The sequence below is a fragment of the Vombatus ursinus genome, unplaced genomic scaffold (assembly GCF_900497805.2).
Source record: "Vombatus ursinus unplaced genomic scaffold, bare-nosed wombat genome assembly UNPS02014779.1, whole genome shotgun sequence".
Taxonomy (NCBI): domain Eukaryota; kingdom Metazoa; phylum Chordata; class Mammalia; order Diprotodontia; family Vombatidae; genus Vombatus; species Vombatus ursinus.
In genome coordinates this window covers 13,903,737-13,916,495 of record NW_020954557.1, presented here as the reverse complement: position 1 = coordinate 13,916,495, position 12,759 = coordinate 13,903,737, and the positions used below count along the sequence as shown (strand labels likewise).

Sequence of the window (12,759 nt, the reverse complement as noted above, 5' to 3'; positions counted from 1 at the left end):
CCCCCTCCATTCCATCCTCCACTTATCGGCCAAAGTTATTTTCTTAAAATGCAGATCTGACCATGTAAATCCCCTGCTGAATAAATTCTAGTGGCTCCCTATTATTGTAGGATAAAATATAAACACCTCTCTCTGGCTTGGAAAATCCTTCACAGATTGGTCCCAACCCATCTTTTACATTACTCCTCTTCCTACACTGTGACCCAGCCAAACTGACCTTTTCTCCTTTACTTACACACAGTACTCTATTTCCTGTCTCTGTGCTTGGCACTGGCTGTTTCCAAGGACAGCACTCCTTTTTCACCTCTGCTTTATAGATCCCTCACTTTCTGCAAGACACAGTTCATGTACTGTGTTCCAAATGAAGCCTTTCCTGATCTTCCCTCCTCAAAAACCTATTCATTTGTATTTATTGCTTATATTTATTCTATATATGCTTATATGTGTATATGTTATCTTTCCTGATAGAACTTATTCTCCTGGAGAATAAAAAAAATGGTTTAATATTTTTGTCTTTGGAGCCTGATTTATAGCAGGCTCTTAATCAAAACTTGTGTTTTATTGGTAGTGTAAAATGCCATAGAGTGATAAAAGAAAGTGAAAACTGAGAAAAAAATCTATTGTATTTCACAAGAAGAAGTTCATTAACCTTTCATTGTGTAGTTTTATAGAGTTATAGGAATGGAAGACAAATCTCAAGGAATCAACAGGGATGGGGGTTTATGGTAAAGTGTTAAAAATATCATAGTTGAGAGGTAGAGTGACCATTTGAATTTTGGCTGTGAAAGGAAGGTAAGAAAAAGATTATAGTTAGAGGGGCCAGTAGGATCAAGTGGAGGTTTTTTAGGCTGGGGACACTGAATCTCAGAATTCACCTGCAAAGCTGGTAAATGGGATCTCCCACCTCCAAGTGCTTTTAAACAAGTAATTCTATGAAATACCTCTCTTTCTTTTCCTGTACTTTTTATTATATCATTCACAGCTTAATAGAACCAGTTTTTCTTGTTTCCTAGCCTTTTTTGGAGTTCTCCATATGGTAGTGATCATTCATTTGCTGTAATCTAAAGTTGGGTTATTAGTAAAAGATTCTTTTACTTTAAAATGTTATATTTTCTTAATTCACTCATAATGAGACAGAAAGATCACATGTTCTAGCAGGGTTGCTAGAGAAGCCTTGATTTGAACTTTTGTTAAACCTTTACATTTAGAAATTTTGCCTTTTCCCTAATCTTAGGTGGATGCTACAGTTGATACAGAGCAGCTGAAGGCCAAAAAACATGAAATGACCCATAAAATTCAGCAGGTAAGGCAAAATGATGCTGGGAGGATAATTGGAATTGTGGGATGGAATACAGTGGATAGAGAGCTGACCTTAGAGACAAGAAGACCTAGGTTCACACCATTCCTCTGATGTACTAGCTTTGTGATCCTGGGTATGTCATTTAACATGTTAGTGCTCTTGGCATCTCAAACTATAAATTCCAGAGGAAGTCCCAACTTGCTTTGGTAAAGAGAGTTTCTTTACCTGAGAGTTCCCTATTTTTTCTTTTCTTTTTTCTCTTTGCCTTTACCTTATGGTTTATTAAAAATCAGTTGGTCTAGACTGTAGCCATTATGGAAAGCAGTTTCAAACTATACCAAAATTGTTGCTTAACCGTATATCCTTTGACTACTTACTGATATCATTACTAAATCCATATGTCCCAAACAAATCAAAGAAAGAAGAAAAAGACCCATAGATATGAAAATATTTACAGTTAGGTCCTGATTAGTGAAAACAATGAATCCCTTTAAGTGGTCACATGTATTTGAATTCGTGCCATTCAAAGTTATAATTATGTGAAATATACTGATTAGTTCCAATGGAAATATACAGTGCAAATTTGAATAGTGTAACTGGTTTGCTGGATTCATTATTTACACTTGGCTGTATAGCAACTCTTTTTGAAATGTCATAGGGAAGTCATCGGTCCAGTCAGTTCCCATCTCTATGAGGGGGTTAGCCTTCAGACAATTTCAGCCGTCTAGGACGTAGCCTCGAGACATCATGGTACTGTTCTGTGGTCAGTTCTGCTATAACACTTGTTTAAAAAAAAAGGAAACAATTTCCAACAAAATTGATATATTAAGGAACAATTTGAGTATAACATGAACTCTGTCAGCAAGAAAGAGAAAACTGCACCCAGCGGAACCTACCACAAAATACACAGAGATGTACATCTCAAACACCTACCAGCTACCTCAACTCAGGGTGTTATCCGGCAAGGTTAGGTAACAACACTTCACAATAACAATCTGTAACCCTTCTCACACATACTTCCACAAGCAAACAATATGTGTGTTTCACAATTATTGTATATCTTCTGATGCAGTAGTAGCTGTGGGCAGAAGAGGACATGTTCAGACCCACAAACTCCTCTACCCACCTTAACCCCCTTACTATCTGCCCCTGGAATTGCTGCCCACCAAGATCACCCTGTGGTTTAGCCATCAACTTCCCTAGACTGGGGCCAGGCTGATGCTACTGACATCATCACTAATTATTATAGCAATTATGGAGTTCTTATTTAATATATATAAAACTGTGCTATTGCTTTCATTAGTTTATCTTTTTTTAATGTGTCACTGACAAAGTTTTTGAGTGTTGTGCCCTAACTCCGTTTTCCCCATAAGCCCTGTGATTTTTTATTGCTCAGTTTTTCATAGCATGGTGATTTTTAGGAACATGTATGTTGTGTCATAGCAGAACTGACTATATAGTGAAATGAGAAGTCAAGAGACCTGATTACTAATTCTCTGCCACTAAACAGATATGTGACTTCTGGCAAGTCACTAATTTTCTCCCGACCTCAGTGTCCTTATCTATAAAATTAGGGAAATGAGCTAATTTCTAATATCTCTTTTAGCATTAATATTCTGATACAGTAATATCAGGAATATTCAAAAAAGACATTTGATCTCCAAGGAAAATAGTTGTCACAGAGCCTCAGTAGTTTACCTAGGACAAGTACGGAATGACTCCTATGTTAGATTTTACTACCTTTAAGTTTGTGTGTAAAATTAAGGTTACTGTTTTAATAAGCATGTTTATCAGGATTCCACGATAACCTCATTTTCCCCTAGGTCATGGTGGTTTATAGATAAAGAAGCATTGAGGTGGGGGAGAGGTAGCTTCTAGAAACTGTTCTGCTGAGAAGTGACAATTTAGAGCAAGGGAGGAGACCATTAACAAGAGGTAGTATGGTATAATGGAAGATGATGGAAGTTGGAATCATAAGATCATTGCTTTAAATCCTTGTTTATATCAACAAACATTACTAAGCAGAGCTTACATTGTACTGGACCCTTGCTGTATGGCAAATAACCACTTTTCTCACTTATAAAATAGAGATAATAATATTAACCCTGCCTACCTCACAAAGTAGTAGCAGGCAAAGTGCTTTGTATTTGAAACTTTGTGGGACTTACTTGCTAAAACTTGTTTTGTCATGGTGTGGCCTTGGAGAATCCAGTATCACATTCCTACCATAAAAAAGCATTGCAATTGGTTTTAGTGAAAGTGAAGTCTTATTAAATGCATAACAGCCTAATATAATCATACTTACATGTCTCTAGAAGTTCCTGACCTATAAATGTGATCCAGAATGCCATTTCACATCCCTGTGTCCACTGCCTAATCCCAAGTTTAATGAGTATAATACATATCTAAATCAAATGAGTATTGAATGAATTGACTGATCTTAACAATTCCTTGAAAAGAAATACCTTAGTATTATAATTAGCATAAAATTTCCTCTTTTAAAACATATCCTAGGCATTTTGTTACTAGTCTAAAAGAGACCATAAATGTAATTTTTAGGCTTAATTAGGGAAATTCATGTTTTTCAAATACAAATACATGTTTTCATCTTGAGAAAAATGAAAATAGAACCCAAAAGGGGCAAGAATATTTGTGAATTACATGTAACCAGATTAAACCATATTTGACCAGTATTGCTAACTAAAATTCCATGGACAGATTGAAAGTCCATACCATTCATAATTTATGAACCTGAGTGACAGAGTATATTTATATATATATAAATATATAAATTAGTAGTTGTAATTATCTACTGATAATAAGATGATAATAAATTTTCTTTTGGAATATCTAACTCAATCAGAATTGCATTTGTAGTTCAGAATGCAGGTTTTAATACAGATTCTATCAGTGACTCTTGTTTACTTTGATGAATAACAGTTCTGGACCTGTTAGCCATCTCCTGAGTAAGGGGAAAAGATAAGGGTACCCAAGACACTTGCATAATAACTTCAGAATTAAGTCATACGCTTACATTCTTGATTGTCTATCTTGATCTTCTAAATCATAGAATTTAGAGCTGAAACTTAAGATATCTAGTCCAGCCCCCTCATTTTACACATGAGGAAACTGAGGCTCACAGGGTTTAAATGAATTGATCAAAGTCAAATGGGTAGTAAGTAGAAGACTTAGTTTATTTCATTAAGAAGAAACAAAATTTCTGAATTATGGAGTCTGTTGATATGGTGGCATTTTTTGGTGAACTAGTGACAGTTATTTTAATTCTTGTTAAGTCAATATGATCTTCAGTTAGTCTTGGTGATTTAATATCTGTGTTGCCTTGTAGCTAAGGGAACAGCTATCTCAGGAGGAGAATCTACGGGAATCTCTAGAGGAATCCCAAGAAGCTATGCTGTGCAGAGTGCAGGATATGGAAACAACAGTTGAGTTGGAGCGAGAACAGGTAGGTGAGAATCAGGATTCTTCTGTCCATTTTTATGATGAAGTGAATCAGGAAGAAAATGTACTCTTTTTAAATTTTTTTTTCTTGGATATCTGGTATTTTTTTATTTTTTTAAATTTTTTTATTAATTATGTACTCTTTTTTAAAAAAAAATTAATTTATTTTTTGTTTTGAACGGTCACTTCCAAAAGCTTTTGAGTTTCAAATTTTCTCCCTCTTCCTCCCTGACTCCCTCCCCAAGACAATGTTAAATCTGATATAAGCTCTACATGTACATTCCTATTAAACATAGAAAATGTACTCTTTTTAGCATAGGTAAAGAAGAAACAAAGCTATCACTCTTTGCAGATGATATGATGATATACTTAGAGAATCCTACAGAATCAAGTAAAAAACTACTTGAAATAATAACTTTAGCAAAGTTGCAGGTTATAAAATAAACCCACATAAATCATCAGCATTTCTATATATTACTAGCAAAGGCCAACAACAAGAGATAGAAAGAGAAATTCCATTTAAAATTATTGTAGACATTATAAAATATTTAGGAGTCTACCTCCTGAAACAAACCCAGGAACTATATGAATACAATTACAAAACACTTTTCACACAAATAAAGTCAGATCTAAATAATTGGAAAAACATCAGTTGCTTATGGGTAGACTGAGTTAATATAATAAAAATGACAATTCCACCTAAGTTAATTTACTTATTCAGTGCCATACTAATCAAACTATCAAAAAATTATAGAACTAGAAAAATAATAAGATTCATTTGGAAGAACAAAAGGTCCAAAATATCAAGGGAACTAATGAAAAGAAATGCTAGGGAAGGTGGCCTAGTGATACCAGATCTTACATTGTATTATAAAGCAGCAGTCATCACAACTACTTGGTACTGGCTAAGAAACAGAGTGGTGGATCAGTGGAATAGGTTAGGAATGCAAGACACAGTAGTCAATGACAATAGTAATCTACTGTTTGATAAACCCAAAGACCCCCAGCTTCTGGGATAAAAACTCACTATTTGACAAAAGCTGCTGGGAAAACTGGAAAAGAGTATGGCAGAAACTAGGAATTGACCTAAATCTTACACCCTATACCAAAATAAAGTCAAAAGGGGTACACAATTTAGATATAAAGGCTGATACTATAAGCAAACTGGGAGAGCAAGGAATAGTTTACCTGTCAGATTTATGGAGAACAGAAGAATTTATGACCACACAAGAGATAGATGACATTATGAAATGCAAAATGGATAATTTTGATTTCATTAAATTGAAAAGTTTTTGCACAAAGTTAATGCAACTAAGATTAGGAGGGAAGCAGAAAACTGGAAAAGAATTTTTACAACCAGTGTCTCTGATAAGGGCCTCATTTCTAAAATATATAGAGAACTAAATCAAATTTATAAAAATACAAGTCATTCCCCAGTTGATAAATGGTCAAAGGATATGAACAGGCAGTTTTCAGATGAAGAAATTAAAGCCGTCTATAGTCATCTCAAAAAATGCTCTAAATCACTATTGATTAGAGAAATGCAAATCAAAACAACTCTGAGGTACCACATTACACCTATCAGGTTGGCTAACATGACAAAAAAAGCAAAATGATAAATGTTGGAGAAGATGTGGGAAAATTGGAACATTAATACATTGTTGGTGGAGTTGTGAACTGATCCAACTATTTTGGAGAACAATTTGAAACTATGCCCAAAGGGCTATAAAAATGTGCATACCTTTAGACCCAGCAATAACACTTCTAGGGCTGTATCCCAAAGAGATCAAAAAAATGGGAAAAGGACCCACATGTACAAAAATATTTATAGCAGCTCTTTCTGCGTTGGCAAAGAATTGGAAATTGAGGCGATGCCCATCGATTGGGGGATGTTTGAACAAGTTGTAGTATATGAATGTAATGGAATACTATTGTGCTGTAAGAAATGATGAGCAGGCAGACTTCAGAAAAACCTGGAAAGACTTGTATGGATGGGTGCTGAGTGAAATGAGCAGAATCAGGAGAACATTGTACATAGTAGCAGCCATGTTGTGTGATGACTAACTTTGATAGACCTAGCTCTACTCAGCAATGCAGGGATCTAAGACATCTCCAAAAGTCTCTTGGCGGAAAATGCTGTTCACATCCGGGGAAACAACAATGGAGTTTGAATGCAGATTGAAGCATACTATTTGCTTTTTTTTTCTTTTGTTTTGTTTTGTTCCTTCTTTCTTATGGTTCCTTCTGTTGGTTCTAATTATTCTTTACAACATGACTAATGTGAAAATATGTTAAATAGGAATGTATATATAGAACCTATATCAGATTGCACACTGTCTTGGGGAGGCTGGTGGGGAGGAAGGGGGAGAAAATTTAATAATCAAAAGCTTATGGAAGTGATTTTGAAAACTAAAAATAAATTAATAAAAATACTTTTTAAAAAAATGTACTCTTTTTACCTGAATCCCTAGAAATGTTCATAATTTTACCTAGATTCAGTAATCATTCATTTTTCTTTAGTAATCCTCTGAAAACAATCTTGATCTGAACAGTTTTTTCTCTGACACAGTAAACATAATGGAGACGACATGGTGTAATGGAAGAAATACCAAACACTTGAGTCCTAGAAGACCTGGGTTTAAGTTCTGGATGTTCTGTTTACTATTTCATGAGCCTATGCCTTTGAGCAAGTCACTTAACCTCTCCTAGGCCTGTAGAAAAGTTTTCTTATTTAAACAAACTTTAAAGTTTCTTCTAGTCTTAACATTATGCAAATATCTAATTATGGGCTTACTGTATAAAGTGAGGAAGATCGATAAATAAATAATATGAAATTACATTTACACTGCTGTTTTAAACTCTAATTAGACAAACAAGGTTTTTGTCTTTCTTAGTTTGAATGTATACAAGGAAAGTAACGTATCCATCATATCTTGAGGTCTTTTGTGGGGAGGATTCAAGGCATTCAGTTATTTTACATGCTGCTTTCTATAATCATAGCATCTTTTTTTCTGTTAACAAATGGTTATCCTTCAGAGTCACCATGGTGTAGTAGTTAGAGTGGTAGGTATGGAATCAGGGACCCTTAGGTTTGAATCCTTCTTCAGACCCTTGTTAGCTGTGTGACTCTAGGCAAAATTCAGAATCACAGAATTTGAAAGTTGAAAGGCAGTCTCAACAACCACCTAATCCAACTCTGCACCAGAAGGGATCCCTACTATTACATCATACATTTTCTGCTTGAAGACTTCCAAAGAGGGAGAAGCCACTCTGTCTTGATGCAGGTAATCTCATTATTGGATAGCTATAATTGCTAGGTAGTTTTTCCTGACATCAAGCCTAAATTGCCTCTTTGCAAATTCCACCCATTGCTCTTGGTTTAGCCTCTTGCGGCCAAGCAGAACAAGATCAATCCCTACTTGATGTCTGCCTTTCAAATTCTTGAATACAGCTATCATGTCTCCCATGAATCTTTTTTTAATCTTCAACCTAAATATCCCCATTTTCTTCAACCAATGTTCATATGTCATGGACTCAAGGCCCTTCCCCATCCTCTGGACATTTCTCCAGTTATTTGATCAATGTCCTTCTTAAACTTAAACTTCTTGAACACGGTCCTGGAGATGAGGTCTGATGAGGCAGAATACAGTGGTACTATCACCTCATTGTTCCTGGAAGTTATGTTCCTCTTTCTGCAACCCAAGATTACCATTAATTTTTTTTTTGGCTATCTCATTGTCAACTCATATTGACTTTACAATCCACTAAACTCTCCAGATCTTTTTCAGACAAACTGCCATTTTACCATGTCTTTCCTGTCTTATACGAGTGAAGTTAATCATATTAAATGCAAGGTTTTACACCTGTACCCACTGAATTTCGTCTTACTAGATTCAGCCCAGTGCTCTAGCTTGTCAAGATCTTTTTTGGATTCTGACTTGATCACCCTTTCTCAGTTAGTTTACAAGTAATTAGTAAGCACTTGCAATGTGCCTGGCACAAGGGATACAAAGAAAGGCAAAAAACACAGCCGTTGCTCTCAAGGAGATCAGGAGCTTTTTGTGATCTGCAAATTTGATGGTTATACCATCTATGCCTTTATTCATATCATCAGTTAAAAATGTTACACAGCACAAGTGAAGCACAGATCTCTGGGATTTTCCAATGAAGACCTGCAAGGATGACATTGAACTATTAACAACTACTCTTTGAGTCTGGCAATCTAAACCATTGTGAATCCATTTGATTATGTTATCATCCAATCCTTATCTCTCCATTTTCTTTACCAGAATGGTATGAGATGCTTTATCCAAAACTTTGATAAAAGGTAGATATATGATATCTGTAGCACTCCCTTCTTCTACTAGTTTAGTATACCTGTCAAAATAGAAAATGAGATTAGTCTGGCATGATCTGTTCTTAATAAAAAACCATGCTTCATCTCTGCAACCACTGCTTCCTTTTCTAAGTGTTCACCAACCTTCTCTCTAATGATATTTTCTAGAATTTTTCTAAGAATCAAAGTCAAGCTCACTGGCCTATACTTTGGAAGCTCTGTTTTCTTTGCCTTTTTAAAGAACTTGTACTAACATTTGCCCTTCTTCAATCTTATGGCACTTCTTGTTTTCTGTAATCATTTAAATATCACTGACAAGGTTCTGCAATTGCATCTGCCATTTTTCTCCAAATGTTGTTCATCTGCGTCAGGTGACCTGAATTCATCAAGGGCACCTAGGGTTCTCTTCTTGTCTCCTTGCTTATCTCAGGTATCTCAGGTAGGTCATTTATGCTCTGTCCTTTCCAGTGTAAAGGTCATTCTCCTTTGCAGAGAAAATAGAAAGAAAGTAAGAGTGAAGAATATCTGCCTTTTTTATGCTGTTGTCAATGTCCTGTCCATCCCAAGCACAGATGCTATCCTTAATTTAATCCTCCTTTTTTCCCTCAATATAGCCAAACAAACCAAAAAACCAAAGCAAAACTCTTTTGCATTCCTTAGCTTACCTCCATAGCCTCAGCTCAGAATGAGCTTTAGCATTCCTGGCATCATTTTTATAGAACCATGCCACACTCTTATGTCCACTTACCTTCTGTTATCTGGCTTTGCTCCCATTTTCTGTATATTTATTTTTTAAATCTAAGTTGTTTGGTGAATCCCCTGTGCATCCACGTCAGTGTCTTCAGATATACCTCATTTTCCTGCCTCACTAGAAGTGATTCTCTTTGTTTTCAAATTTTTATTCTTGCACGTCTTCCCTTCCTGCTGAGCTGACTTCCTCTCTAGCATTTTAGTCCATGTCCATCTACCTATGTTTCCTCTGAACCCTTTAAAATCTGTTTCCCAAAAATTTAGAGTATTTATTAGACCTAAAGTCATTTAAACTTTCTGGGCTTCATCATCCTCAGCTTTAAAATGGGGAAAATAATAGTACTAAACTGAGATAATATATGAAAAGTACTTTTTAATCTTAAAGCACTTATTATGATAGAACTAGAAAAAGAATTTTGATTCAGCAATTTGACCTCACATCCTTAGACTGTAGATTCAGAACAGGAAGGGGCCTCCTCATTTTACAGATGAGAAAACTGAGATCCAAAGGAGGTAAAAGACTTGCCCAAAGTCACAAGTATCTGAAGAAAGATTCAAACTTGGGTCTCCCCTGACTACAATTCTAGCACTAGCAATCCACCGTGTTACTTATCTAACTGCGACCTAATAGTTCTTCGCTTTTGTGGACCTTGGAGTCTGTTCAAGTCTTTAGCTATTACATATCTACACATTCCTTTTATTTTGTTTCACGGAATTTAGAAGCTGGAAAGGATTTAATAGATCATCTTGTGTATCATCCTTGTTTTACAAATTAAGACATAAAAGGTTTACAGAGGTCAAAATGACTAGCTCAAGGTCTTATTGCTAGTTATGGAGAAAGTCATGACTACAGAGTGCTTGTAAAAGATGTTGGAGTTGAAATTTGCCTACAATAGTTCAAATTTTTTTTTTACTTCATAAAAATGAGATTTTCTTATCTCAGGTAAAAGCCCTCCAACAAGACTGCTTAACCCTGAGAAAAAATATAGAGACTACTCAAGAACAACTACGTCAGGAACAGCAGCGAACAGCAGAGCTGGAGTCTGACTGTGCAAAGCTGAGGACTGAGCTAAGTATGAAAAGAAACTTGAGAGATCAGACTATCTTACTAGTTGTCCAAGGTGTCATGGCCAAAGCTTGAATTGCTAAGATCTTTCAAAGTAAGGTCTTTGTGTTGAAGTAGTTAGATTGCTAAGGGCTTTTATGTTTATAAAGGATAATAAATTCTTGAAGAAGTCACTATTACCTGAGTTTTTCATGAACCTAAAGTCTGTTGTCTCATTCTTCTTCATCCTTCTTCATCCTTCACTGTCACCTACATTCCATGTTAGTCTGCTATAAAATATGGCCATATCCTAGAACATATATACGTCATAAGGCACTGCTTCACCTCCGAGGTCACTCTGCAGTCAGTCAACAAGTGCTTACTGATTGCCAACTGTATGCCTAGTACTGGAGTGCCTAGTGTTGTGGAAGATGTAACTTAGTTGTGGGTAGAGCTGGGATATGAATCCATGACTTTTAAAACCAAATATTCTACTCCCTCTTACTATTTTTATTTTCTTTATCACTGATAAATTGTATGACCTTGAAGATGTCAGTCCTTCTGAGCTTCAGTTTCTTTATCTTTACAATAAAAAGTTGAATGAAATGATTGTTAATGTCCTTTGCAATTCTGAAATTCTGTGATTCCATGTGTATGTAGTAATTGCCAATTAAGCTAACAAAGGACTGCTTTGTCTGCTCTAATGAGCAAATAAAAAATTTTCTAAATTATGTAAAGTAAGCTAAACATTCCCTTTCAACTTATTTGTACTATTTTTTTATTTAGTAACCTATTTCTTTCATATACTATAAAGATAAACTTTGGCCCCACACTTGTCAGAATCCTTATATACTCTAAATTTATTTATTCAGGATTAGTATTTAATATTATTAGGGATAGTATCATTTTAAGTCTTGAACTTAATTGTTTGCACATGTGTTAGGAAAAAATCTGTTCTAGCTTTTTCAAGGTGTTTCCTTTAGAATCAGTTAAATGGATTTAATGAATGCTGATTTTTAGAATATCATCTTATTGGAACAAAACTAAAAGTATTCATGGATTTTTCTCTCCCCAAAATAGTCACACCTCTCAGAAAAAGGTGGCAACCAGGAGAGACAGCATGATATAATGGATAGAAATCTAGCCTCAGGAAATAAGATAAGATTTTTAAATTATCTTATATTATTTGGTACCATTAGCAGTAGGCATCAAAAATAATATAACACAGACACATAACACTAGCTATGTGACCCTGGGCAAGTCACTTAACCCCATTGCCTAGCCAAAAAAAAAAATATATATATATATGTACACATATATAATACATATATATACATATATACATGTATATAATACATATATATACATATATATATAAAATAATATAACAAGATTTTACTTCTAGAGTTCAGCCAAATTGCTGTTTAAAGTGAAGGATTTGTCCCTTCAGAATGTTTTCTGAAATTGTTCTAGTGAATAGACTATTTGACTGATAATTGAAAAATATGGCTTGTAGAGCAAGCTCCTTTCTGCATAGATTGTGTACCAATTGGCAGCTTTCTGCTTCATTTCCAACCAATAAAATGTGACCACAAATATCTGGCAAATTTTTATTTCAAAAGAATTTTTAGAAATGAATTTTCAGAGGAAAATACTGTATGATTCAAAAATATTATTGAAAATACATGAATTTGTTTGTTTCAGGATCCAAAGATAATGTCATTTCCCAGCTACTTGAAGATGGAAAGGCAAGTTGCAAAACATTAAAAAAAAACAAATGGATATTTCTTCCCTTCACTAAGTAATTTTGATTTCCTTTTAGTCTTTGCTTTCAGTTCTGCTGAATTTCCCAACTAATACTTCAGAAAA

The 12,759-nt window shown here is 34.9% G+C and overlaps 1 protein-coding gene across 1 annotated transcript in view; it reads left to right on the top strand.

The window, feature by feature from the left end:
- CCDC150 (coiled-coil domain containing 150) overlaps positions 1-12,759 on the top strand; it is a 113,444-nt gene that overhangs the window by 9,775 nt on the left and 90,910 nt on the right. The window contains exons 5-7 of the mRNA XM_027866087.1: positions 4,647-4,763; positions 10,789-10,918; positions 12,595-12,638. Coding sequence (XP_027721888.1) covers positions 4,647-4,763; positions 10,789-10,918; positions 12,595-12,638 — 291 coding nt within the window. The remainder of the gene's footprint in view (positions 1-4,646; positions 4,764-10,788; positions 10,919-12,594; positions 12,639-12,759) is intronic.